The sequence below is a fragment of the Bos mutus genome, chromosome 11, assembly GCF_027580195.1.
Source record: "Bos mutus isolate GX-2022 chromosome 11, NWIPB_WYAK_1.1, whole genome shotgun sequence".
Classification (NCBI taxonomy): Eukaryota; Metazoa; Chordata; class Mammalia; order Artiodactyla; family Bovidae; genus Bos; species Bos mutus.
In genome coordinates, this window is record NC_091627.1 from 27,891,895 (window position 1) to 27,915,521 (window position 23,627).

The window sequence follows — 23,627 nt, forward strand, 5'->3', positions numbered from 1 at the left end:
TTGGTAGGCTGGCGCCCATTGGTCAAACGAAGGTCAGTCAGTTCAGTTCAGTCGCTCAGTCTCGTGTCCGACTCTTTGCGACCCCATGAACTGCAGCACGCCAGGCCAACATCACCAACTCCCAGAGTTCACTCAAACTCACATCCATCGAGTCGGTGATGCCATCCAGCCATCTCGTCCTCTGTCGTCCCCTTCTCCTCCTGCCCTCAATCCCTCCCAGCATCAGAGTCTTTTCCAGTGAATCAACTCTTCACGTGAGGTGACCAAAGTACTGGAATTTCAGCTTTAGCATCATTCCTTCCAAAGAACACCCAGGACTGATCTCCTTTAGAATGGACTGGTTGGATCTCCTTGCAGTCCATGGGACTCTCAAGAGTTTTCTCCAACACCACAGTTCAAAAGCATCAATTCTTCAGCGCTCAGCTTTCTGCACAGTCCAACTGTCACATCCATACATGACTACTGGAAAAACCATAGCCTTGACTAGACAGACCTTTGTTGGCATAGTAATGTCTCTGCTTTTGAATATGCTATCTAGGTTGGTCATAACTTTCCTTCCAAGGAGTAAGCGTCTTTTAATTTCATGGCTGCAGTCACCATCTGCAGTTATTTTGGAGCCCAAAAAAATAAAGTCTGACACTGTTTCCACTGTTTGCCCATCTATTTCCCATGAAGTGATAGGACCAGATGCCATGATCTTTGTTTTCTGAATGTTGAGCTTTAAGCCAACTTTTTCACTCTCCTCTTTCACTTTCATCAAGAGGCTTTTTAGTTCCTCTTCACTTTCTACCATAAGGGGGGTATCATCTGCATATCTGAGGTTCTTGATATTTCTCCCAGCAATCTTGATTCCATCTTGTGCTTCTTCCAGCCCAGCGTTTCTCATGATATACTCTGCATATAAGTTAAATAAGCAGGGTGACAGTATACAGCCTTGACGTACTCATTTTCCTATTTGGAACCAGTCTGTTGTTCCATGTCCAGTTCTAACTGTTGCTTCCTGACCTGCATACAAATTTCTCAAGAGGCAGGTCAGGTGGTCTGGGATTCCCATCTCTTTCAGAATTTTCCACAGTTTATTGTGATCCACACAGTCAAAGGCTTTGGCATAGTCAATAAAGCAGAAGTAGATGTTTTCCTGGAATTCTCTTGCCTTTTCGGTGATCCAGTGGATGTTGGCAATTTGATCTCTGATTCCTCTGCCTTTTCTAAAACCAGCTTGAACATCTGAAGTTCACGGTTCACGTCCTGCTGAAGCCTGGCTTGGAGAATTTTGAGCATTACTTTACTAGCATGTGAGATGAGTGCAATTGTGCGGTAGTTTGAGGCATTGCCTTTGGCATTGCCTTTCTTTGGGACTGGAATAAAAACTGACCTTTTCCAGTCCTGTGGCCACTGCTGAGTTTTCCAAATGTGCTGGCATATTGAGTGCAGCACTTTCACAGCATCATCTTTCAGGATTTGAAATAGCTCCACTGGAATTCCATCACCTCCACTAGCTTTGTTCGTAGTGATGCTTTCTAAGGCCCACTTGACTTCACATTCCAGGATGTCTGGCTCTAGATGAGGGATCACACCATTGTGATTATCTGGGTCGTGAAGATCTTTTTTGTACAATTCTTCTTTGTATTCTTGCCACCTCTTCTTAATATCTTCTGCTTCTGTTAGGTCCATACCATTTCTGTCCTTTATCGAGGCCATCTTTGCATGAAATGTTCCCTTAGTATCTCTAATTTTCTTGAGGAGATCTCTAGTCTTTCCCATTCTGTTGTTTTCCTCTATGTCTTTGCATTGATCACTGAGGAAGGCTTTCTTATCTCTCCTTCCTATTCTTTGGAACTCTGCATTCAGATGTTTATATCTTTCCTTTCCTCCTTTGCTTTTCACTTCTCTTCTTTTCACAGCTATTTGTAAGGCCTCCCCAGACAGCCAGTTTGCTTTTTGCATTTCTCTTCCATGGGGATGGTCTTGATCCCTGTCTCCTGTACAATGTCACAAACCTCATTCCATAGTTCATCAGGCATTCTATCAGATCTAGTCCCTTAAATCTATTTCTCACTTCCATTGTATAATCATAAGGGATTTGATTTAGGTCATACCTGAATGGTCTAGTGGTTTTCCCTACTTTCTTCAATTTAAGTCTGAATTTGGCAATAAGGAGTTCATGGTCTGAGCCACAGTCAGCTCCCAATCTTATTTTTGCTGACTGTATAGAGCTTCTCCTTCTTTGGCTGCAAAGAATATAATCAATCTGATTTCAGTGTTGAGCATCTGGTGATGTCCATGTGTAGCATTTTCTCTTGTGTTGTTGGAAGAGGGTGTTTGCTATAACCAGTGGGTTTTCTTGGCAAAACTCTATTAACCTTTGCCCTGCTTCATTCTGTATTCCAAGGCCAAATTTTCCTGTTATTCCAGGTGTTTCTTGACTGCCTACTTTTGCATTCCAGTCCCCTATAATGAAAAGGACATCAGTCCTTCCAATTTATCTAATTTCCCCCGCCTGAATTCTTTCCCCATCCCCAGCAAATAATGTTCGAATCCTTTGACCTGAGTCTGTTGTCTCAGCATCCTGGGAAATTGACAATAAATCCTAGTGCCTTTCCTGTCAGATCTAAACTGGAGCTAAAATCAGATCTTTCTTCAGTCTTAAATTGTTTTACTTTGGTGCTCACACTTTAAATGAGCCAATATGCTTTTTTCATCCCAACATTCCTGTCTGCTTCCAAGGCCATTTTTATATATCCTGTGATGTTCCTTTTGGCCAATTGTGCCTAGCCAAATGCACAAAATAGGTCTCCCTGAGAAATCCTTACTAAACTTAATATATTTGCGTAATACATATTTGTTTTCAAATGTATGTGTATCTTTTTCAGCACCAGATTACATCCCTATATGTTTTCTGGCACCTGATCACAGGCTCCCTATACTGGACTCAGGAAACAAAAATCAGTTTTCTAAGCCAGGGGGATTCTAACCAACTGGTTAAGTTTAAGGCATGTTTAATTGAAGCTACTGATGGTCACACCCTTAAAAATTTGTCTCTAAATACCTTTCCATAGTTCTTGTACATGAGCTCTCATTTATTACCCTGTAAATACCATTTCTTTGTGATATATTAATATAACTGATTGTGTGCTCAAATAAGTTTGGAAGATAGCACTTGCTGTATGTCAGGTCCTTTCAAAAATGTTGACAAATAACATTATATGTTTCATATAATATTTATTGCCTTTGATGTGTTAATTTTTCATTTCTTCCCTTGACAGTTTAGCTTTTTGTTTTTTTGTTTCTGGGTTTCTTTTCAGGTCTTTATTTTAATGTACCCTCATCATTATTTAATCTGAATTTATGTAATTCTGTTTTATTCCCTCTCCCACAATATTCTTGATCAAAACCTTTCTATTTAACCTGAAAAAATTTTAACTTTGAGAGCATGAGATTAAATTATAGGATGAGTCATGACATTGTTTCATTGACAAGAAAATGTTTCATTTTCAAAATAATTGTAATTCAGCTTAATTTAAGAAAATACATGAGCAAAGTTGATATAAGTAAAAAAAAATCATGACAATAGTATATAGATATTGATGTTTTTATTACAGTAAAGACAACATAAACCAAAAAAGAATGAATCGTCTATAATTTAAAGAACTACTTTCTTCTAAAAGTTATAAGCTTTAAAGGTGAAAACAAATTTTATCAAATATGTAAGTGAAAAAAACAGGCTTATCATTAACATTTAAAAAACATTAGATTATGTTATAGAAATATTTATAAATATATAATTTTATAATTTTATTGATTGGATTCTAAAGTAAAACAAGTAAATTTAGAATTTTTTGTTCTTGGTAAATAGTTTAACACTTAATTCACAACTAAGTCTTTAGCTGTGTGTGTCTCGTTCTAACATCAGAATGAATTAAAAATGGTATGTAACAGCTCACTTAATCTGTTAACTATATTTAGATATATGTATTACAATCTCCTGATCACAGCTTCAACAATACCCTGGCAAAAATGAGAAAAAACAAAAAGTGTTAGCGATATAGTTCTAAATTATATTCATCTCAATTTAATTATATGAACTTTTATGTGTAAATACCCTCTACAAGTTACACTCTAAAGTAACAAGACTGGATTATACTATATCAAGAAAAAAATATAGATGAAAAGTTTGCAATTTAAGTATGGTTATCTTACTAATACAAACATTTTAAAATTAAATGGCTCAATTAGTAAAGAAGTAAAGAAATTATGAAAACTTTTCTTGTATTTTCTACCAACTATTTCACAGTCATAGCTTTAGAGACACTAAAATTTGCACTTAATTAGGGACATTTATTTCCTTAGAAAAATGACACTGGTTCACCAGAAGATTCGGTAGCATTCAAGCATTTGTAATGGCAGATTAGTAGCAGGAACATTTGAATATGCCGAAGTATTTACTACACCAAATGCTCGTTATTTCCAGGTAAAACATTTGAGTAGTTTAACGATGTACTTGTCCATATTCATTTGCTTGCAGCTTCTCCAAAATGTCATCGAGTGACTAGTTGTTAAGGCCAAAACCACATATTTTTAGACATTAGAAAATGTAAACACACTTTAAGACACTTCAATACAAGGTAAAAGAAAAATGTAAGTTCTCAATGGAACAAAAAGAGTGAAATTTTCTCACCAAAAATCTAATGTGTCTAAAACTCAGATATTTTGTTCTTTAGAGAGCAGGATATAAAGTGGCAGTCTTCAAGCATTTTTGTTCATCTGTCCCCTAAAATAATTTTGACGAGTAATACCTTGTGCATATTTAAATTATATGAAAATTTTCATAACTTTTATGTAACAAAGTATGCGATTTTGCTGTATTATAAATATTGATGTTTTAAAATAAAATTTAAACCAATCTTTTAAATGTATCCTATGTAATATTAATAACATACTGAATTCTTACTACTACTGTTCTTCTAAAATAAAATATCTCCTTAAATTTGTATTCCCTTTCTGCTGCTTCCACAGAATTTTATTCTACTTGAATCTTGAAAATCTGTTCTTGATCACTCTATTACACTTTCTGACATAAACTTTATACAGACAACAAGCACATACATGTTTACGTCTAGATCACCTTTAAACTAATTTTCTTTTGACCAAAGGCTCTAATTTTTTTAATCACCTTGGTTGAGTTATCATTACAACTATGATGGGCATACAGTTGATCCAAACAAATAAATTATAAATTTTGAGATAAAATCATTAAAAAATAAAAGGTAAATTTTAATTAGAAAGGTATCTCTTAATGGAACGAATTGGGAGAGATGTGTTTATGAAACCTTAATTTAAAAAACTGTTGAGGGACTTCCCTGCTGGTACAATGGTTGAGAATCCACCACCAATGCAGGGACATGGGTTTTGATCCCCAGTCCGGGAAGATTCCACATGCTGCACAGCAACTAAGCCTGCCCACCACGACTATTGAGCCCACACTCTAGATGCCCCCAGCCACAACTGCTGAAGCCTGTGTACCCTAAAGCCCAGGCTCCCCGACAAGAGAGGACACCGCAATGAGATGCCCATGCACCACAAGAACAGCCCCCTCTCAGTGCAACTAGAGAGAGCCTGTGTGCAGCAACAAAGACCCAGCATGGCCAAAAATAAATAAAAAAACTTGAATTGTCCTTTTATTTGGCTCTCTGGAGATTTTACCTTTCCAAGAAATTCACCTTATTAAAATTCAGGGTAAGCAAGAGATATCCCTTTCTTGTGTAAAGTTAAGAGATTGGTGGCACTGAAGTGAGAGATGGGAAAAGAGACTGCCAACTGACCCCAAGTTGCATTGTAAGCAGATCAATTTACGGAAGTGAAGGATTTGGAAACAGGGTCCTCTAAAATGCTCTGTGTCCCCTCACATCCCTCGAATGTCTCTGCAAGCTCTGAGGTAGCCCTGCTGAACAGCGCTGAACCCTCTGGTCCTGGCCCCCTTACCATGTCCTCTGCCTGCCTTTTGTCTGTGGAAAACTTCAGTCCAAGAATAAGCTTAATCAGAGAAATGAGAAATTTGGAAACGAAAACAGTCAAAGACTAAATAATATAGTCATTAAGCACAGTCAGGGACTTTCAGTTCTTTCTCAAGGGTTATAATATTCTGAGCCATATCCTGTGAACTGTCTCACTGATACTAAAACACTAGGTGGAAGAAGTTAACTACCTGATGACGAGACTGCAGGCAAGACAGAAGCTGCCACAATTCAGAGAACTGGCCACAAAGAAAAGAGAACAAATGGACCTCGGAAGAGAAGGTTAAGTGTACCTAAAACAACCAAGATGATGCTGGTCAAACCACCGAGGACCAATCTGAAGATGACTGTTAGAGATGACTGTTCTGTTTCTGCATTAGCCCTCCACGCCCTGTTTATAAAACCTCTCACCCCTTGACCACCCCCAGTTGCCGGCATCTGAAATAAAGCAAACTTTCCTTTCCACCAACCTGGCCTGTTTACTGACTTTTGAGCAGCAAGCACACACTCTTTCGGTAACTATCACAGTTTGAATACTCCTCAAAGATCCCTGAGAACAGTGTTGTTAACTTCAGCTGGACTAAGAAAAAGTACTCTTCCTGAATTACTCCTTTGGCTAAAGAACTGCTTTTGAAAGTTTCTGAGGTGGTACCATGTTACATTTTGAAACCTGCTCTTTGACCACCTGGCTAAACAAAGTGTATAACTGTGTATCATCTGAGTTATCACACTCCATTCATCAGCTGACTGGTCTTGTACAGATTCTGAGTAAGAAAGTCCTATTAAGGAATCAGGATGATAGCCCTGGTTAAATAGAGCTCAATTAGGAGCTTATACCGGAGAAGGCGATGGCACCCCACTCCAGTACTCTTGCCTGGAAAATCCCATGGATGGAGGAGCCTGGTAGGCTGCAGTCCATGGGGTTGCTGAGGGTTGGACATGACTGAGTGACTTCACTTTCACTTTTCATTTTCATGCATTGGAGAAGGAAATGGCAACCCACTCCAGTGTTCTTGCCTGAAGAATCCCAGGGACGGGGGAGCCTGGTGGGCTGGCGTCTATGGGGTCGCACAGAGTCAGACACGACTGAAGTGACTTAGCAGCAGGAGCTTATACTGCTGTGGAAAAGCACTGGAAAAATAATTACACTGCTTTCACATGCAAATAAAAATGGATGTAACAGTCTCCTAAAATATTTAAAAAGAACTCTTAAAAAATCAAGGCTGTGTATTACTACTGTTCATCTTAAAATTTAATGAATAAGGCCCTTATCCTGTGACATGTCCTCAAATGTCCATTGTAAGACCTAGGTTGGCTTCAAGCAGAAGCAGAAATCCTTCCAAAAAGGATATGTTTGGAGTTCAGTCTCTGCAGATATGAGTTGACCTTATCCTGGAATGCCAGAGTGGCTTCACACGCACAAGCATCTTCTGTGGAGATGAGTCTTCGTGCTTCTTCAATGGCTGGAGGCAGTGACAGTACACAGAACGTTACAGCTAATCAGAAATCATAGGAAATCGGGAAATCGACGATTCAATACTTTTATTTTTAAGACTTAAGCTACATGCGTGTTCTAGGAGATAAAAGGATGTAAGAGCACACAGAAAGAGGAGGAAAGACTGTGGGATGTGTCAAAGAAGAAACAGAGATGTTGAGGAAAAGTTTACAATTGTCAAAGCTAGGTGATGGTTATATGAGAGTTCTACTGTTCTCAATGCTTTTGTGATGATCAGAAATTCTCCATGATACAAAGTTAAAATGTTTTAACAGGATGTAGGGAGAAGCCAAGAATGCAGAGATAAAGACCATCTCCCTGTGATACTGTGTCTTCATTAAGAAATGAAAATGTTCACTAAGGAGAACAGGGTGGAGGTTCCTTTAAAAACCAATGGCAGGAAGGTCGCCTGGTGGAAAAGCAGAAACATTCCATCCTGAAGACATTTGGAAACCACTGGAGGATTCCGACCAAGAGGCAAGACTCAAAACTGTACTTCCGACTTGGAGACAGGAAAGCTCACTCCTGTCTAAGTGCATGGATGAGGCTTAAAGGGACCATCTTTACCTGAACATGTCTTCTTGTCTTCATTCAAAGTGTAGCCAGTGTCACAGTCGCAGTGATAAGAGGCATTGCCATCATACACACAGATGTGTTGGCAACCATGAGAGCCCAGGGCACACTGGTTAAGAACTGGCCAGGATTGGGGCAGGAGAGAGAATATTCACAAATTACAATCGGAAACGACACAGACTTCTGGGAGAAAGAAGCTTTGGTTTGGTCCCAAAGTGGGCACATATGAATCCTTCAGTCATCAGAGTCTCCCATGTTTCAGAAGGAGGGAGCCTCTTCCTGATCCCTCCCCCACAGCCCTTTTCTTGCTATTTCTTGCAAATATTTTGGGTTCTGCCTCTCTTTTTTTCACTGCCACAGTCCTGGAGGGCTGCACTGCATCTTAATTCTATTCCAGAACTTACCTCTGGCCTTTCCATAACACCTCCAAGCTCTCCAGCTACATATGGATCATCTTCACCATTACCAAAAATAAATTATTAGGGACCTACTCACACACGGAGTTAAATTTTATGCTGCACAAAAAAAGACTGTATTGACCGAGGGCCTGTCTTTGATGCTTAAAGTGGTACAGAAAACAATGTCCTGCGAGCTCATGCACACACACAGAGAGAAAAATAATAACGATGATGATGGTGCTGATGATGTGTATGGTTGGATAAGAATGTATTTTTTATCTGTCACAAATACAGTACAAGGAGCAAAGTCTTCCTGGGGTTCATAGGTCCTTCTCGGCCATTACAGGAGTCAAACTATTTGTTCCCCTCTAAATCTCCTCTTAAGTGTCATTGCATGCTTCCAAACTTTCCATGGCTCACTATTGTTGTTCAGTCACTCAGCTGTGTCTGAGTCTTTGCAACCCCATGGACTGCAGCATGCCAGGCTTTCCTGTTCTTCACCATCTCCCAAAGCTTGCTCAAACTCATGTCCATTGAATCAGTGATGCCATCCAACCATCTCATCCTCTGTCGTCCCCTTTTCCTCCAGCCTTGAGTCTTTCCCAGCATCATGGTCTTTTCCAATGAGTCAGTTCCCTGCATCAGGTGGCCAAAGTACTGGAGCTTCAGCCTCGGCATCAATTCTTCCAATGTATATTTGGGGTTGATTTTCTTAAAGTCTGCTTATTTTATCACTGTTTCCATTGTTTCCCCATCTCTTTGCCATGAAGTGATGGGTCTAGACGCCATGATCTAAGTTTTTTTGAATGTCGAGTTTTAAGCCAGCTTTTTCACTCTCCTCTTTCACCTTCATCTATAGCTCACTACTGCCTATAAAAGAGCTTTTCATGGCACAGAAGGCCCTAGATAATCTAATCACAACGTCTTTCCAACTTTCACACTGATATTCCCTTCACTACTATAATTCAGATGTTTCCAGCAAAATGCCTGCTAGCAGAGCATTTCTTTTTCCCTCAGCCCAGCTTAGCAGCGACTCCAGAGATAACAAGGGGACATGCCTCCAGCCCTCAGCCCCCGATCTGGGGCCCCACGGTTAATTTACTAGCTTTCCCACTGCCCAGCGAGGGGAAGGCAAGCCAGTAGAGGGGATCTGCCCCATGCTGTGTACCCCAGTTTTAGCACGGCACCCATTATTGCTGTAAAATATATAAATATTGATTTCCCACCATCGCATCTTTCTTTTTCTATCTCCTTTTGCTGTCATGTGCTTTGCACCATGAGACAGTGTAGCTCAGTGTTTGAGAACTACGAACCACCAGATCAAGTGCCTGGGTTCAAATCCTGGCTCTCCCACTCACTAGCCAAGTGACCACCAGCAAGTAACTCAGTTGCTATGAGTAAATTTGCTGTGATCAGTAAATGTGTGACTGTCGCTAAAATGCCTGGGACAGCACATGGCACCCAGCAGACACTGAAGAACGTGGGTGAACCATTACCTGGAACTGCTGCCTTAACTGAAATCTGTCTTAACTGAAAATCTCCTTTGATTTCTTCTTTTTAATAAAGTGGTTCATTTTATTCCATAATATCTGTTAGTTTACATGTAAATGCATTTTGTTTCCTTTTCGAAGGTCTTCAGAGAAGAGCAGCCTTGAATCCTCTCCACCCAGGGGACTTAGTCCCACCCTTGTGATTTAGTCCCACCCACCTCAACAAATTGACACAAGCCCCTCCCCTTGCCCATACCCGCTCCACTCCTCCAGTCCCAGCCCTTCGGCCACCCCTAGCCTCTCCTTAGTTATGGACTCTCACTACCAGTCGCTGCTTTCTTCAGGTACTGGTTCGGGAGTAATTAAAACAGTGGCATTGGCATATATAGACCACCATGTGTAAAACAGATAGCTAGTGGGGAGCGGCTATATAACACAGGGAGCCCAGATCAGCGCTCTGTGATGACTTAAAGGGGTGGGATGGAGGTGAGTGGGAGGGAGGCCCAAGAGGGAGGTGATATATGTATCCCTATGGCCGATTCACGTTGTTGTGCAGCACAAACTAACACAACATTGTAAAGCAATTATCCTCCAATGTTTTAAAAAAAAAAAAATGACGCTTTTTTGGTTTTGCACCCAACCTGTCGTAACTCAGAGGCAGAAGCTGATGCTTCCTTACATGCTCACACGGCTAAGCACAGTCCTGGGAACAAAATAGGGGTTCAGTACTGTTTTATTGATCTCATTCTTTTTTAAAGGGCGATTGGTGATGTGCCACTTCCTTTAATCTCTCTTGAAAAGGTCACATATTACACCTCCTCAAGGAAGAGGAGAGTATACATAAAATCTAAAAAAAAAAAAAAAAAAAAATACTGAATATGCCAAAATTAAACACCACCTTGAGAGTTAGGAATTTCTCAGAGGACTGCTTTTACATTATAAATGCCACTCTGTTCTCCCAGTGAGTTTAAATCAAATTAATGAGGATTAGCAGTTCTGGCACGGGCTCCCTCACCAAGTCATAAGCCTCAGATTCACCCAAGATTGATCATCTAGAAACTGTCAGGGAAGGACTTGCTTCAAACTTACTGGAAGATCTGTGTGGGTCTAATTCAGTCATTTACAAAGCCTCCTTCACTAAAAACGATCCAGCTTTAAGTCGAACACTACAGAAAAGTTCCAGGTCTAGTTTTAATTGGAAAAAGATCAGTTCAGCCTATCACACCAAATAGTTACTGTCCCACTGACTTCCTCCAAAGTTTCCTATTTGCTTTTCAGAGATATAAAATTTTCCTGGACCGTACATCCAATTAGCTTTTCTTATATCCCCCACTCCCTGCCCATTACCCAGTAATCTTCTGAAGTGAGCTATGTTTGCAAAACCTAGTGAGCTCATTGCCGCCTAGCAGTGTGTGCCTTGGTCTGTAAGCATGGTAGAATGTCTGAAGTCCAACTGCTTCCCTTACGTTTAAGAATCTCTCTCATGGTGAACTGAAAGTTGGTTTCACTGCAGTAGAAAAGGTCCCATACGAAAGAATTTACTGAGTGGACCTTACCTGAACACGTTTTTTTGTCTTCATTCAGAGTATAGCCCTCGTAGCACTCACAGTGGTGGGACCCAGCTCTGTCATTCACACAAATGTGCTGACAGCCATGCGTGCCCAAAGCACACTGATCTTGAGCTGCCAAGTGGAAGTCCAGAAGAAAAGAAATTAAATGCGGAAAGGTCTTTTATTACCCATATGTAGAAATCTTATTTGCAGCTAGCAATGCAAAAAAGGAGAACTTACTAGAAACCACTCAAAGCCATCAGTAATATTTGCTCTTACTAGAAGTTAGTTGAGTAAAACAAACTCCTACACACACAATACTTAGTCTTCTATTTTCCCCTACTCCTTTTCATAATCTATGCTGAGTTTATATTGTTGGTCTTTTTTTTTTTTTGGTTTGTTTGTTTGTCTGGCCTCACCATGTGGCATATGGGATCTTAGTTTCCTGACCAGGGATTGAACTCACAGTCACTGCATTGGAAGCATGGGGTCTTAACCACTGGACTGCCAGGGAAGTCCCCTATACTGAGCTTTTACAATCTAAGTATCTCATAAATACTTTCTAAAGCATTCCTTTTAGATTTGCTGTATTTATGCTGAATCAGAGGGATTCCAACAGTTGTGGAACTAATTATACTAGATTCAGAAAGACACAGAATCCACGTTTGAAGAAACTGTAGCTCAGTCCTCTCCTGTAATAAATGAGAAAATTGAGTCTAAAGGAGATAAACTGACTCAGAACAGCATCAGAACTCAAGACCCAAACTGCACTTTTGTGCACTTCTCTCTCTACCGACATGATATTTTTAAACTATTGTTTATCTTTGTGAACTTTTCGTTTTGAGAAGTCCTACACTTCATCCAATTTCCCCAAATGTAAACATCCTATATAAGCACATCATTATATAAGTAATGACCAAAACCAGGGAACTAATCACTGATACGATGCCCTGAACTAACCAAAGACGTTATTCAAAGTCTGCCAGTGTTTCTACCACAAATGCCTTTTTGTGGCCCAGGCTCCAATCCAGGCTCACACGTTGCTTTAAGCTGTCACATCTCCTTAGTTTCCTCCAATCTGGGACATTTCCTCAGTCTTTCTTTGCCTTTCATGACTGTGACACTTTTGAAAACTACTGAAAAATTAGTTCATGGAACATCTCTCATTTTGGAATGTCTCTCAGTTTGGGTTTGTCTGAGGTTTCCTCATGATCGTAAATCTTTAGCAAGAAAACCACAGAAATGTTGTTGTGCCCTGAGAACATGACGACAGAAGAAGCATGACGTCACTGTGTGTCATGTGACGACAGGAGAAGCATGACGTCACTCTGTCGCTGCCGGTGACATCAGCTCTGATGACTTAGTGGAAGTGGTGTCTGCCAGGTCTCTCCACTGCGGAGTTACTGCTTTTCTTTTTTTATTTTTATTTGATTTTAACTAAATTGGTGGGCTGTTATTTGATTTTAACTAAATTGTCTTCAGCATCTGGAGAGGACAATTAGGGCTGGGGACAGAGAAGGAAATGAACAACACACTCACACAGGTAGGTCACGAGACAACATACTGCCATTTTTAACTTGTCTCATAAGAAATGGGAAAAGCCCAAGATGGCAACAGACAAAAAGATATCAAGTTCCCTGTTGAGATGACCCCCCCAACAGAGAGGCAATAGTAAAGCCCCTGCCCCCACTTACCTGAACACGTCTTCCTGTCTTCATTTAAGGTGTAACCTTCGTAGCACTCACAATGATAAGAGCCAGTTCTGTCGTTCACACAGATGTGTTCACAGCCATGAGTGTTAAGAGCACACTTATCAATAGCTATCAAAAGACAACCAAGACAAATGCCAACAGATGGAAAACATGGTAAGCAAATAACTATGGGCCACACCACACACATCCATGCACACATACACACACACACATACACACACACACAATGCTAATGAAATGGGCCAGTCTGACACAAGAGGATGCCTACTGGATGGGAGGGTTGGAACTCACTTCCTGATCTTGGTTCTTTCACTAACAGACCCCATTACAGGGGTAAGTCTTCTCCCTTCTTGGGGCAGCGGGGACGGATCTCAATTTCATTTTCTATAAAATGATCAGGTTGAGTCAAATGATCTCTTCAGTTTTATTCCTCTCAACAATTATTTTCTAGGATCTAACAAAATGGACCTAATTTGTACTCTTCATTGACAGTATATGAGTAATTCATACAGCAGACGAGTGAGAACCTCCCTAAGTTTTCTTCCACTTCTAGATTCCATGAGCATCTAGGGTTACAGAGAGGTAAAAGTAGCTTGTATTTAATTAAATGAAATCCAGGAAAAATTCCAAAACCTCAAAAGACCAAGAGTTCTGTCCTTTTCCCCTACTAACCCTTCTCTCTAAAACAAGCCATAAATGCTGTAATAGATTGTTTTAGGTATTATCTCACTTTCCTCCTCATGTTACTTTTCAAGGAAAGTTGTTAATAACAGTAAATCTGCCACAAGGCAGTTAAGAGAAAAGCATAAGGCCAGTCCAAAGTCTTGGGGAGTGAGTCCCGAAATATGCCCCTGTCAGCCACTGTCCCTTAAGCAGGCCTCACCGGAACATGTCTTCTTATCAATCTCACTTTCCTCCTCATGTTACTTTTCAAGGAAAGTTGTTGATAACAGTAAATCTGCCACAAGGCAGTTAAGAGAAAAGCATAAGGCCAGTCCAAAGTCTTGGGGAGTGAGTCCCGAAATATGCCCCTGTCAGCCACTGTCCCTTAAGCAGGCCTCACCGGAACATGTCTTCTTATCAGCGTTCAAGGAATATCCTTGGCTGCATTCACAGTGGTGCCTGCCTTCCCCGTCACTGATACACACATGCTGGCACTGATGTGTGCCCAGTGCACATGGGTCCAGAGCTGTGCAAAGGAAATTTACAACAGTCAGCGTCAACACATAAGAAGCATTTCAGATACTTCCTCTCTTGTCAAAAAAAAAAATCGCTCTGCACATTCCTCTCCAATTCCATCTTTAGTTCACTCTAAAAATTGACTATTTGTTTTCTGCCCTTGGCTTATTTCTGCCCCACTCTTAGTAATGTTTAAATTAGTAACTAGGAATGCTACTAATTTAAAATCATAGATCTTGTGGTTGAGTTTCTCAAAGGAGAAAGGGATTTTTGAATTTGGAGCTAAAACCAGTTACATGAATCAGACAATTCAGGGTTTTATCCAATGTATCCACCTGGACAGAGAAAAAGATTTTTGCTCTCCAACAGCAAGAAGAGAACAATATTGTACTTCCTGAAGTTCTACAAGCTAGTTGTCCCACTGCAATCAGAAGCCAGTTTCCAGGGGTTTTATAGTGTGAGTCTAAACAGAATTCATCCCCAGGCATTGCACTAGGCCTGGAATCCACTCACTCTTTGGGTACCAATACATGTTTGAACATGCAAATGGTGGAGGGTAATGCAGGTAACTGCCTTTTAAATATATGGTGTGGGTTCCTGAGCCCAAATGTATCTACACGTGACTCTCATATCTGCAAGGAGTCTAAACTCATATGTTGTATGAAAAAGAAAGTGACAGTGTTAGTCACTCAGTCATGTCTGACTCTTTGCGACCCCATGGACTATAGCCCGCCAGGCTCCTCTGTCCAGGGATTCTCCAGGCAAGAATACTAGAGTGGGTGGCCATTCTCTTCTCCAGGGGATCTTCCCAACCCAGGGATCAAACCCAGGTTTCCTGCATTGTAAGCAGATTCTTTACCATCTGTGCCACCAGGGAAGCCCCATTTGCTATATGCTGCTGCTGCTGCTGCTAAGTTGCTTCAGTCGTGTCTGACTCTGTGCGACCCCATAAACGGCAGCCCACCAGGCTCTCCCATCCCTGGGATTCTCCAGGCCAGAACACTGGAATAGGTTGCCATTTCCTTCTCCAATGCATGAAAGTGAAAAGTGAAAGGGAAGTTGCTCAGTCTTGTCCAACTCTTAGCGACCCCATGGACTGCAGCCTACCAGGCTCCTCCGTCCATGGGATTTTCCAGGCAAGAGTACTGGAGTGGGGTGCCATTGCCTTCTCCATCTGCTATATACGAGTCGGTAAAAGAAAAAGAAGAACACAACACATTAGCTAAATGGCATCCTCATCTTTTTGCTCCTGGAGCCATTTTTATGTCAGACTTTTTTCCCAAGCGACATGTTTTGAAAAAAGAATCATGAATTTGGTCATTTCTGAGAAACCAAGGAGGCCTGTTGGAGGAGGCTGGCATCCCTGTGGCAGTTCACCCAGCCCCCACAGTTCTAGCAACAGGACAAGGCTAATATTTTTCCAAGAAGGGCCTTTTCATGGAATAATCTTTCCAGTCGGTTGACTACAACAGCTGCCCCTCAGTCTTTTTTTCCAAAGACAGGACATTTTTCCCCCAGAACAAGCAGGTCTCTTGTACCAGGATGAAAAGGTGGCCACTCACCACTTGTTACTTTATGTCCTTCAAGCCCTTCCCCAGGTGCTAGCTTTGAGGCCCAACCTTGCCACAGAACAGCATCTTCATGGAAAAGTTCTCACCCACAAATACAGGAGGGGTTTCCTGGGAGAAAGAAAGCTATTTTCTTTTGGAAAACCAATGACTGCCAAGTTGATGCCACCAAAGCCAAGGACAGCTTGAGAAGACCCAGTGTCCTAAGGCAGGAAACACAAGAGGCCCCCTGCCAGGTCTGGCTGAGATGAGGTCAGAATTCGCTCCAGACTGAGACTTCATCTCCCATTTCCTGACAAACTGTTGATTACTGAGTTTCACTTTCATTTATGTATAAAGTCTCCTTGAAATTGACAACAATAATTATTGGTTCACTTGCTTGTCTCAGCTCCAGCCCTAGACTTATGCTTGATGGTAGGCAGGGATTACCTTTATCTTTGTATCATCAGTGATCGATAAACACATATTGAGAAAACAAATGTAGGATAAATTATATGGCAAAAGTTATATACACTTTAAAATTCACCTGAACTAGAAATTTGTCCACATCTGCTTGGATAATTCTACAAAGTTTTGAAAGATTATCTCCAAATGACTTTAAAAAAATGAATATAGATAGAAACAAAGGAAGATATAAATTTTTTAAAGAAAAACAAAAAATAAATTTAAAAGTAAAAATTAAAAAGTTCGAGTCCCACAAATTCATAATTCTGATCAGTGACTAAAGATAAAACTGAGCCTTGAATGGATTCATATTCATGGGTTTGACTGTTTCATGCTAAAAATTCTAATTAAATCAGCATTTAATTTAAACTCCATCCTAAAGGAAGAAAGGAGAGGGAGGGCAGTAGCAGAATAATTTAAAACTTAAAACATTAAAATAAAGAACCAAAAAATAGCCTACATCTTGCTATCTCAAAAATGAGCTGAAATCCTAGTCTCCGTGGTTCTTAATCCCGTTCCTCCACAAGGAATAATCAGAGAAACAGCCGAATCTGAAAACTGGAGTATTTGCTAAGTATACACTCCAATGGACATTTATGCTGGACAAGAAGCCAGCCAATCTTTCCAGGGACAGATGCAGTCCCTGTCTTCTGAGAAAAAAAAAACAAGCAGAGTTCTGTTAAATCTAGAGATGGTAAAACTAAAGAAAATATCTGGAAAAAATGCGGTGGGCAGAGGGGAGAAGAGAGGTGTCTGGTTTTTTATTTGTATTTTTTTCTGACCCCATCAGGGAACAGCAGGATCATTTACCCTGGATATTTCCAGAACTTCACATTTCTAATGCAAACAGGAAGATTTTATGAGCAAACCAACTTATACATAAGGCAGCTCTATATTCCTAAGCCAACAAAGTATGCTTAAGTTTAGAAAAAAAAAAAAAACCGTCACATACCAAAAAAACGTTGCTTATATTTAAGTTTTCCATAAAATTTGCACCAAAGAGAAAAGAATAAATCTCTTTTTCTTCGGACACATGATGTCTGACTATAACATCTTTTCTAACTAGAAGCAAAGACTTACCACAAAAGGTCTCCTGGAATCTAGAGGAAAGTTTCTCAATGACCCCATAGGTCTCCACGTAGAAAACGTGCTCGTCCAGGGGTTCGCTGGCCATCATCTTGAGGGATTCCATGTCGGCCCGGTCCACGCCCACGGCGTACAGCTCAATACCGGACGCCCGGGCCCGTGCCGCCACCTCGTTCACCTGGTCCTGGGGCCGCCCGTCGGTCACGATGATGGCCACTTTGGGGATGTTGGAAGAGGGCCCTCGAGCTCCTGCCTCTACTGTGAAGGCTTCATCCATCGCCGTCTGGATGGCCAGGCCTGACATGGTGCCCGTAGACAAGGGCGTGATCCGCGCCACGGCTCGTTTCAGGGACTGCTTATCCGAGTGGGTCTGGAGATGGAACTCGATCTTCACGGTGCTGGCGTAGTTCACCACTGCTACCCGCGTGTCCATCGGCCCGATGTCCAGAGTGTCGATTATTTTCGAGACAAAGGTTTTCACTTTGGTGAACTCCAGGGGCCGTACACTACGAGAACTATCGATGATGAACACCAAGTCCAAGGGCCTGCTCTTGCAAACACCTGCAAAGAAGGGCATGGGGAACAGTACATGGCTAATCCGTGAGCGGATCACAGTCAGAAGGGGAATGTTGCGACCAGCATCCTTGGCCCCAGATACCCCACTCTCTGCTGTCTTCCTGAAGACCACCCTCCCTTTGGTGGTTGAAAGCACTGAGGCCTTTCAGGATTCCCCAGCGAGAATTCACATAGAGGTGTGACATTTCCTCAAAGAACTCCCCTATTTGAATGTCCTGAACTTTTCACTTGGAAAGTTTCATCCTTCTGCTTAAAGTTTTGTTCAAAGGTTCCTCTTGACGCCCAGGAATGAATGGACTCCAGGCCTCTCTTGGGCACCTTGGCCATCCCTGAACCCTGTCTGAACTGAACTCAGGGCAGCCTCAATGCCCCCTCCACTGCCTGCTCAAGCCTCACAGCCCTTCAGACAACGGCAGACTGTGGGGCGAGGCACTCCGGTGCTCTCCTGGTGACTTCCTTCTTTTTCTCCACTTTCAATGTGCTGAAAACTGCTCCAGCTGCTAAGTCACTTCAGTCGTGTCCGACTCTGTGCGACCCCATAGACGGCAGCCCACCAGGCTCCCCCATCCCTGGGATTCTCCAGGCAAGAACACTGGAGTGGGTTGCCATTTCCTTCTCCAGAGCAGCCCTAAATTCTCCCTCCATCTGGTCATTCACTCATGTTTAGTGAACTCTGAGGTCCAAATAGCCCTGAGTTTAAACCTTGAAAAGTAGAAAGAAGGGTGACCACTTTGTCTGGTCCACGTTGAGATCTGTCTTTGTCAGCATGTCTTGTTTCAAGAAGCAGAGATTCTGACCTGGTATCTATACTACTGCCCCCACCAAATTCTCTTAGTCACCTCTCTTTCATTTTTTCATTCCCCAAATATTTTTTTTTTTTAAGTGTCTGCTTGCAATGCGGGAGACCTTGGTTTGACCCCTGGGTTGGGAAGATCCCCTGGAGAAGGAAATGGCAACCCACTCCAGTACTCTTGCCTGGAAAATTCCATGGATTGAGAAGCCTGGTAGGCTACAGTCCATGAGGTCACAAAGAGTCAGACACAACTGAGCAACTTCACTTTCACCGTGTATTAAACCAAGGGGCTACAAAAATAATAATCATAATAAGCCAGATTACCTGCCCTCCAGGAACATGTATCATTCCCACACAAAAGGACCTAGCACATTGTAGAGACACAATACAGTTTTGTTTTCAGCACATCCTTCTTATCCTTTCCCCGTCTAATCTCGTTCTATACTCCTCCCTCTCCTGCTGCTGCTGCTAAGTCGCTCTGTGCGACCCCACAGATGGCAGCCCACCAGGCTCCTCCGTCCCTGGGATTCTCCAGGCAAGAACACTGGAATGGGTTGCCATTTCCTTCTCCAATGCATGAAAGTGAAAAGTGAAAGGGAAGTCGCTCAGTCTTGTCCAACTCTTAGCGATCCCATGGACTGCAGCCCACCAGGCTCCTCTGCCCGTGGGATTTTCCAGGCAAGAGTACTGGAGTGGGGTGCCATTGCCTTCTCCATTCCTAGCCACCCAAATCAAATCCAAGAGAGCAGCCATTCCTCCTTCTTTCCCAAAACACACACACACACACACCCCCAAGCCCTGAAACAAAATGAGATCCTTTGGCATGAAATGTCACTCAGGGTTCTTTCCTTTTCTAATAAGAGGCTGGCTGGAAATTGATGAAACTCTAAGAGAGCAATTTACTCAGTGTGTAAGGGGAAAAAGTGTAGGTATTTATTTATTCAAAATTAAATTCCTAGCTAAGCAGTTGATGACAGAAAAGCCCTGTCTGCAATAGGAATTATGCCTCCGTATAGTTTAAAAAACAACAACAACTGGTAAATATCCTCTTGCTTTCAGCCTGATTCCTAGAGGTATTAATTAAGACAATAAATAAATCCTACTTTCAATAACACTTTAGATAACACAGGATTTCAACCCAACAACCTTGTCAAGTTAGAGATGCAATTAGAGATGCAAGTTAGAGTTGCTTTTATACCCTTGTACAGAGAGGTGTAGAGCTAGAAAGTGATAGAATATAGATTGGACTCCAGGTTTCCAGACTCCCAGCCCAAAGGGACTTTTCATTGCATGATTACCTCTCTGAGGCAACATTTTCTGCCACCAAAATTAACATTATCTCAAGTACCTAGTAAATATCTTGCTTGGTGATGTTGAGTCATCAGTCTGAATATGCTACACGTCATATATTTAGCTAAGTCAAAAGGAGTTAATTCTTTTTTAAAAAAAAAAAAACTTCAGAATTTCATTTCATCCCTGATTACCATGCATTGAGAGCAAAGAAGAAGAAAAATCTTTCCAGGAGATGGATCTGGCTGTATTTGCATAATTTGAGTAAAAGGAAAACTACATATGATATGAACCCTGTATCTGACAGTGTTGTGTCTAACATCCAAATGGTGTCTTTACTCATGTTGAGGTTACGTTCTTGCAAGTAAATGTGCAGGATTCCTTTCCTTCTTCACTTGATTTTTCGCAGGGAATCATCTATGGGGGTTACAGGGGTGTAGTGGGCAGGATAAGATAATACCCTCCCCTCACAGATGTCCATGACCTAATTCCCAGAACCTGTAAGTATGTTTATTTACAAGGTAAATGAGATTCTGCAAGTGTGATTCCATTGAAGATTTGAGATGGGGCAGTTATACTGATGGATCCAATATAATTACAAAGGTTCCTAAAAGTTGAATAGGGAAGCAGAAGAGGAGATCTAGGAGATGACATGTGAGGACTCATCCTGCCTTTGGTGGCTTTGAAAATGGAGGGAAAATGTCATGAGCCAAGGAATGAGGGTCACCTCTATATGGTGAAAAAGGCAAAGAAATGGATTCTCCTCTAAGATCTTTCCAAAAGGAAAGCAGCCCTGCTGATACCTTAATTTTAGTTCAGAGAGACTAGTGTCAGACTTCTGATCTACAGAACTCGTAGACAGTAAATGTGTGCTGTTTTAAGCCACTAAATTCATGGTAATTTATTACAGCAGGAATAGAAAATACAGGGGGCTTGGCAGGACGTTCTGTGAGCATCTGCTTACTTCCTGATTCAGACCCCCTTTGCATTCATTGTTTTTGAATCTCACTCCCCTTTTCTAGATAACAGCACTTAGAAATCAAGAAAATGAGAATCTGAATTTCCAAAAATGTTTCCTTACTCATAATAATTGTCAATTTCTGAGAACTCCGCTAGAAATAAAAGTCCATAGCAAAGCCTAGCAATTTCTGGATGCAAAAAGAAAAGAATTTGAAAAAGAGTGGAATATGGTGCTTGTTAAAGAATTATCATTTAATATTGGTTTTTATTTCAAGTAATAAAGGACCAATGCTGCTCAGGGGAAACATTGACTACCCCATAAGAAATCCTTCCTTTTCTTTCTAGTCCCTTCCCCAAGGAATGTGGATCAGACCAGAGATAAAATAATCTCTAGGAGAAAGACTTCTTCCCTATCCTCATTCTTGACCTGAAGCAACCCACTGGTCAGGCTGTATATAACCATTGTGACTCCCTGTCTCAATGACAATGCTCTTGCCATAGCAAATCCAGCCCACTGGAGCTGATGCAGGAAAGAATCCTTTCTGTTTTTCCTCAACATTACTCAAAAGGTGCATTGTGGACAACACAAATCAACCTGGGGCGTGAAGCATCACTGGCCGATGAGACTAGACATCCAGAAAATGGTTTGGTGCTGCCTCTCTTTAACAACTCTGATGCTGGACTTTTTGGTAATGAAGATAAAAAATCCTATGTAAACCACACTAAGAGCTTGGTAGCCTGAAGCAGTGAAAAGACACACACTTGGAATATCTGCGCCCCGAGCTTTATTCCTGGCTCTGACCCTGATTTGCTGGATTCTCTCACCTTGCTCGGCTCCCCTGTATGTGCTGTCAGGGGCTGTGTTGGATCACCTTCCAACTCTGCTCTCTAAGAGGTTTCCTCTGCCCCAAGAATCAACTACTGACCCACAAGTGAATTGCGATTGTTCACCAAAGACCCAAAGTGTCCTGGGTATTTGAGCATGTAAGAGAGCACAGGTTGGGGTTGTGGTGCAATCAGCCAGAGAACTGAAAGCAGAATTTCAGGGAAAGATTACTAAGCTGAACAAGAGGCGGGGTCTGGGACAGAGAGCTGTGAGGCACCCCTACCTGTTCCCACAGCTGCCCCATCCTCTCTGCCCAAGTCTCAGGGGGCAGCTGCTGGAGTCTGAGCTTCAGGAGAAGGGAAGTCTAGCCCTGGCTATGAGGGACCTTGGGCATCTCCCTTCCCTTCTCTGGACCTCAGTTTCCCCACAGGATTTGTCCCGCAGGGGAGGGGATCTGTCTCCTGCACCACGTCTGGCTTGGGCTGGGGTGAAGGGAATACTTGGTGGGTGACCAAGGATTTTCCTTATTTGACTCCACATTCGCCTGCCCACCCATCCAGCCCGCCGGGCCCTGGTCCAGGATCTCCCTCGCTCCAAGCGGGTGTCCTTCCCTGAGACCCTCTCCTGTCCCTCTCGGTCTGGGATCCCTCTCCCGTTCCCGCCCAGGCCGTGTACCTGCGCCGCGGGCCCCGCCGGGCTGGCCGGTCCCGGAGTAGGGCACGCTGGCGGGGGCGGCAGGAGCGGGGCCCCGGCGTCCGGGGCTGCCCCCTGGGCCGCGAGTCCCCAACCTGCGTAAGCCCGGGCGGGCCATGGGGCTGGGGGCGGCGGGGGGTGGTGGCAGCAGCAGCAGTGGCCAGAGCAAGAGAAGCAGTCCCGGGAGGTGGCGCGGCATGGTGGGCTCCGCGCTGCTGCCCGTGTCCGTCGGTGGGTCGTCGATCGGTGACTGGGTCAGTGGCTGGCGGGTGACCAGCGCCCGGGCGGCCAATTTAAAGGTCCCGCGGCCGTGGGCCCCGCCCCTGCAGCCTTGAGCCCCGCCCTGCAGCCTGGGGTCCTTCCTCCCCTCGGCCGTAGGCCCCGCCCCTCGGCCTAGGCCCAGCCCGCGAACCCGTCCAGGGCAGCGGGCCGCCTGGTCCAGGGCATACCCGCGGCGGACCTGGAATGTCTGGGGCCCGTCGGCCAGGGGCGCGGTGCCCGAACCCGGCCCGCCGCTGCTCCGGTCTCGACTGGTGGGCTCGGTCCGCTGCCTCCTGGCCAGGTTCTGCCCCTCTCGAAATTTCTGTCTGGCCATACACCCGGGGCCTGGTCGACCCCCAACTCGCCCTCCTGACCCCCAAGCTCCCAGTTCAGGAGGCCCAGGCTTTACGGTCCAGCTCCATCCAGGTTTGCCCACCTCAAGGGTTTCCCCTAGCTCCTCACAACTACATTTTCTTCCCCAGCCAGGGAACCCAAGTTTTGCTGTGGGCTCTCCTTAAAAAAAAAAAAAAAAAAACTCACAGATGCTAGCAGCGTAAATAGAAATACTTTCATCCTAACTTCAAACATCCTAAACATTTGAACTTATATTACCAGGAATAGAAAGTCAAACATACATTCCCCAGAGAGCCCTCTGTGAGCTGGAAGGACAGCCTGTACCACAGGCTTCAAAGGCTCTTCCTCCATCCCACTTCCTCCCC

General features: G+C 42.9%; 1 protein-coding gene across 1 annotated transcript; it reads right to left on the minus strand.

Moving 5' to 3' along the window:
* Nucleotides 1-3,690: 3,690 nt before the first annotated feature.
* Nucleotides 3,691-22,939, minus strand: MATN3 (matrilin 3). Its single transcript, XM_070380117.1, has 8 exons — nt 22,630-22,939; nt 17,504-18,070; nt 14,296-14,421; nt 13,215-13,340; nt 11,527-11,652; nt 8,077-8,202; nt 7,367-7,477; nt 3,691-4,545 (listed from the first exon to the last, which is right to left on the minus strand). Exons 1-8 carry the CDS (start codon nt 22,844-22,846, stop codon nt 4,490-4,492), a joined length of 1,455 nt encoding a protein of 484 aa, XP_070236218.1. The 5' UTR covers nt 22,847-22,939; the 3' UTR covers nt 3,691-4,489.
* Between the last annotated feature and the right edge of the window lie 688 nt (nt 22,940-23,627).

Coding starts and splice junctions, on each gene's coding strand:
- MATN3 (XM_070380117.1), bottom strand. CDS start 22,846: ATGCCGCGCCACCTCCCGGGACTGCTTCTCTTGCTCTGGCCACTGCTG. Junction 13,341..14,295: donor TGATAAGAAGACATGTTCCG/GTGAGGCCTGCT, acceptor GTCTTTTGATAG/CTATTGATAAGTGTGCTCTT. Junction 11,653..13,214: donor AGACAGGAAGACGTGTTCAG/GTAAGTGGGGGC, acceptor TCCACTTGGCAG/CTCAAGATCAGTGTGCTTTG.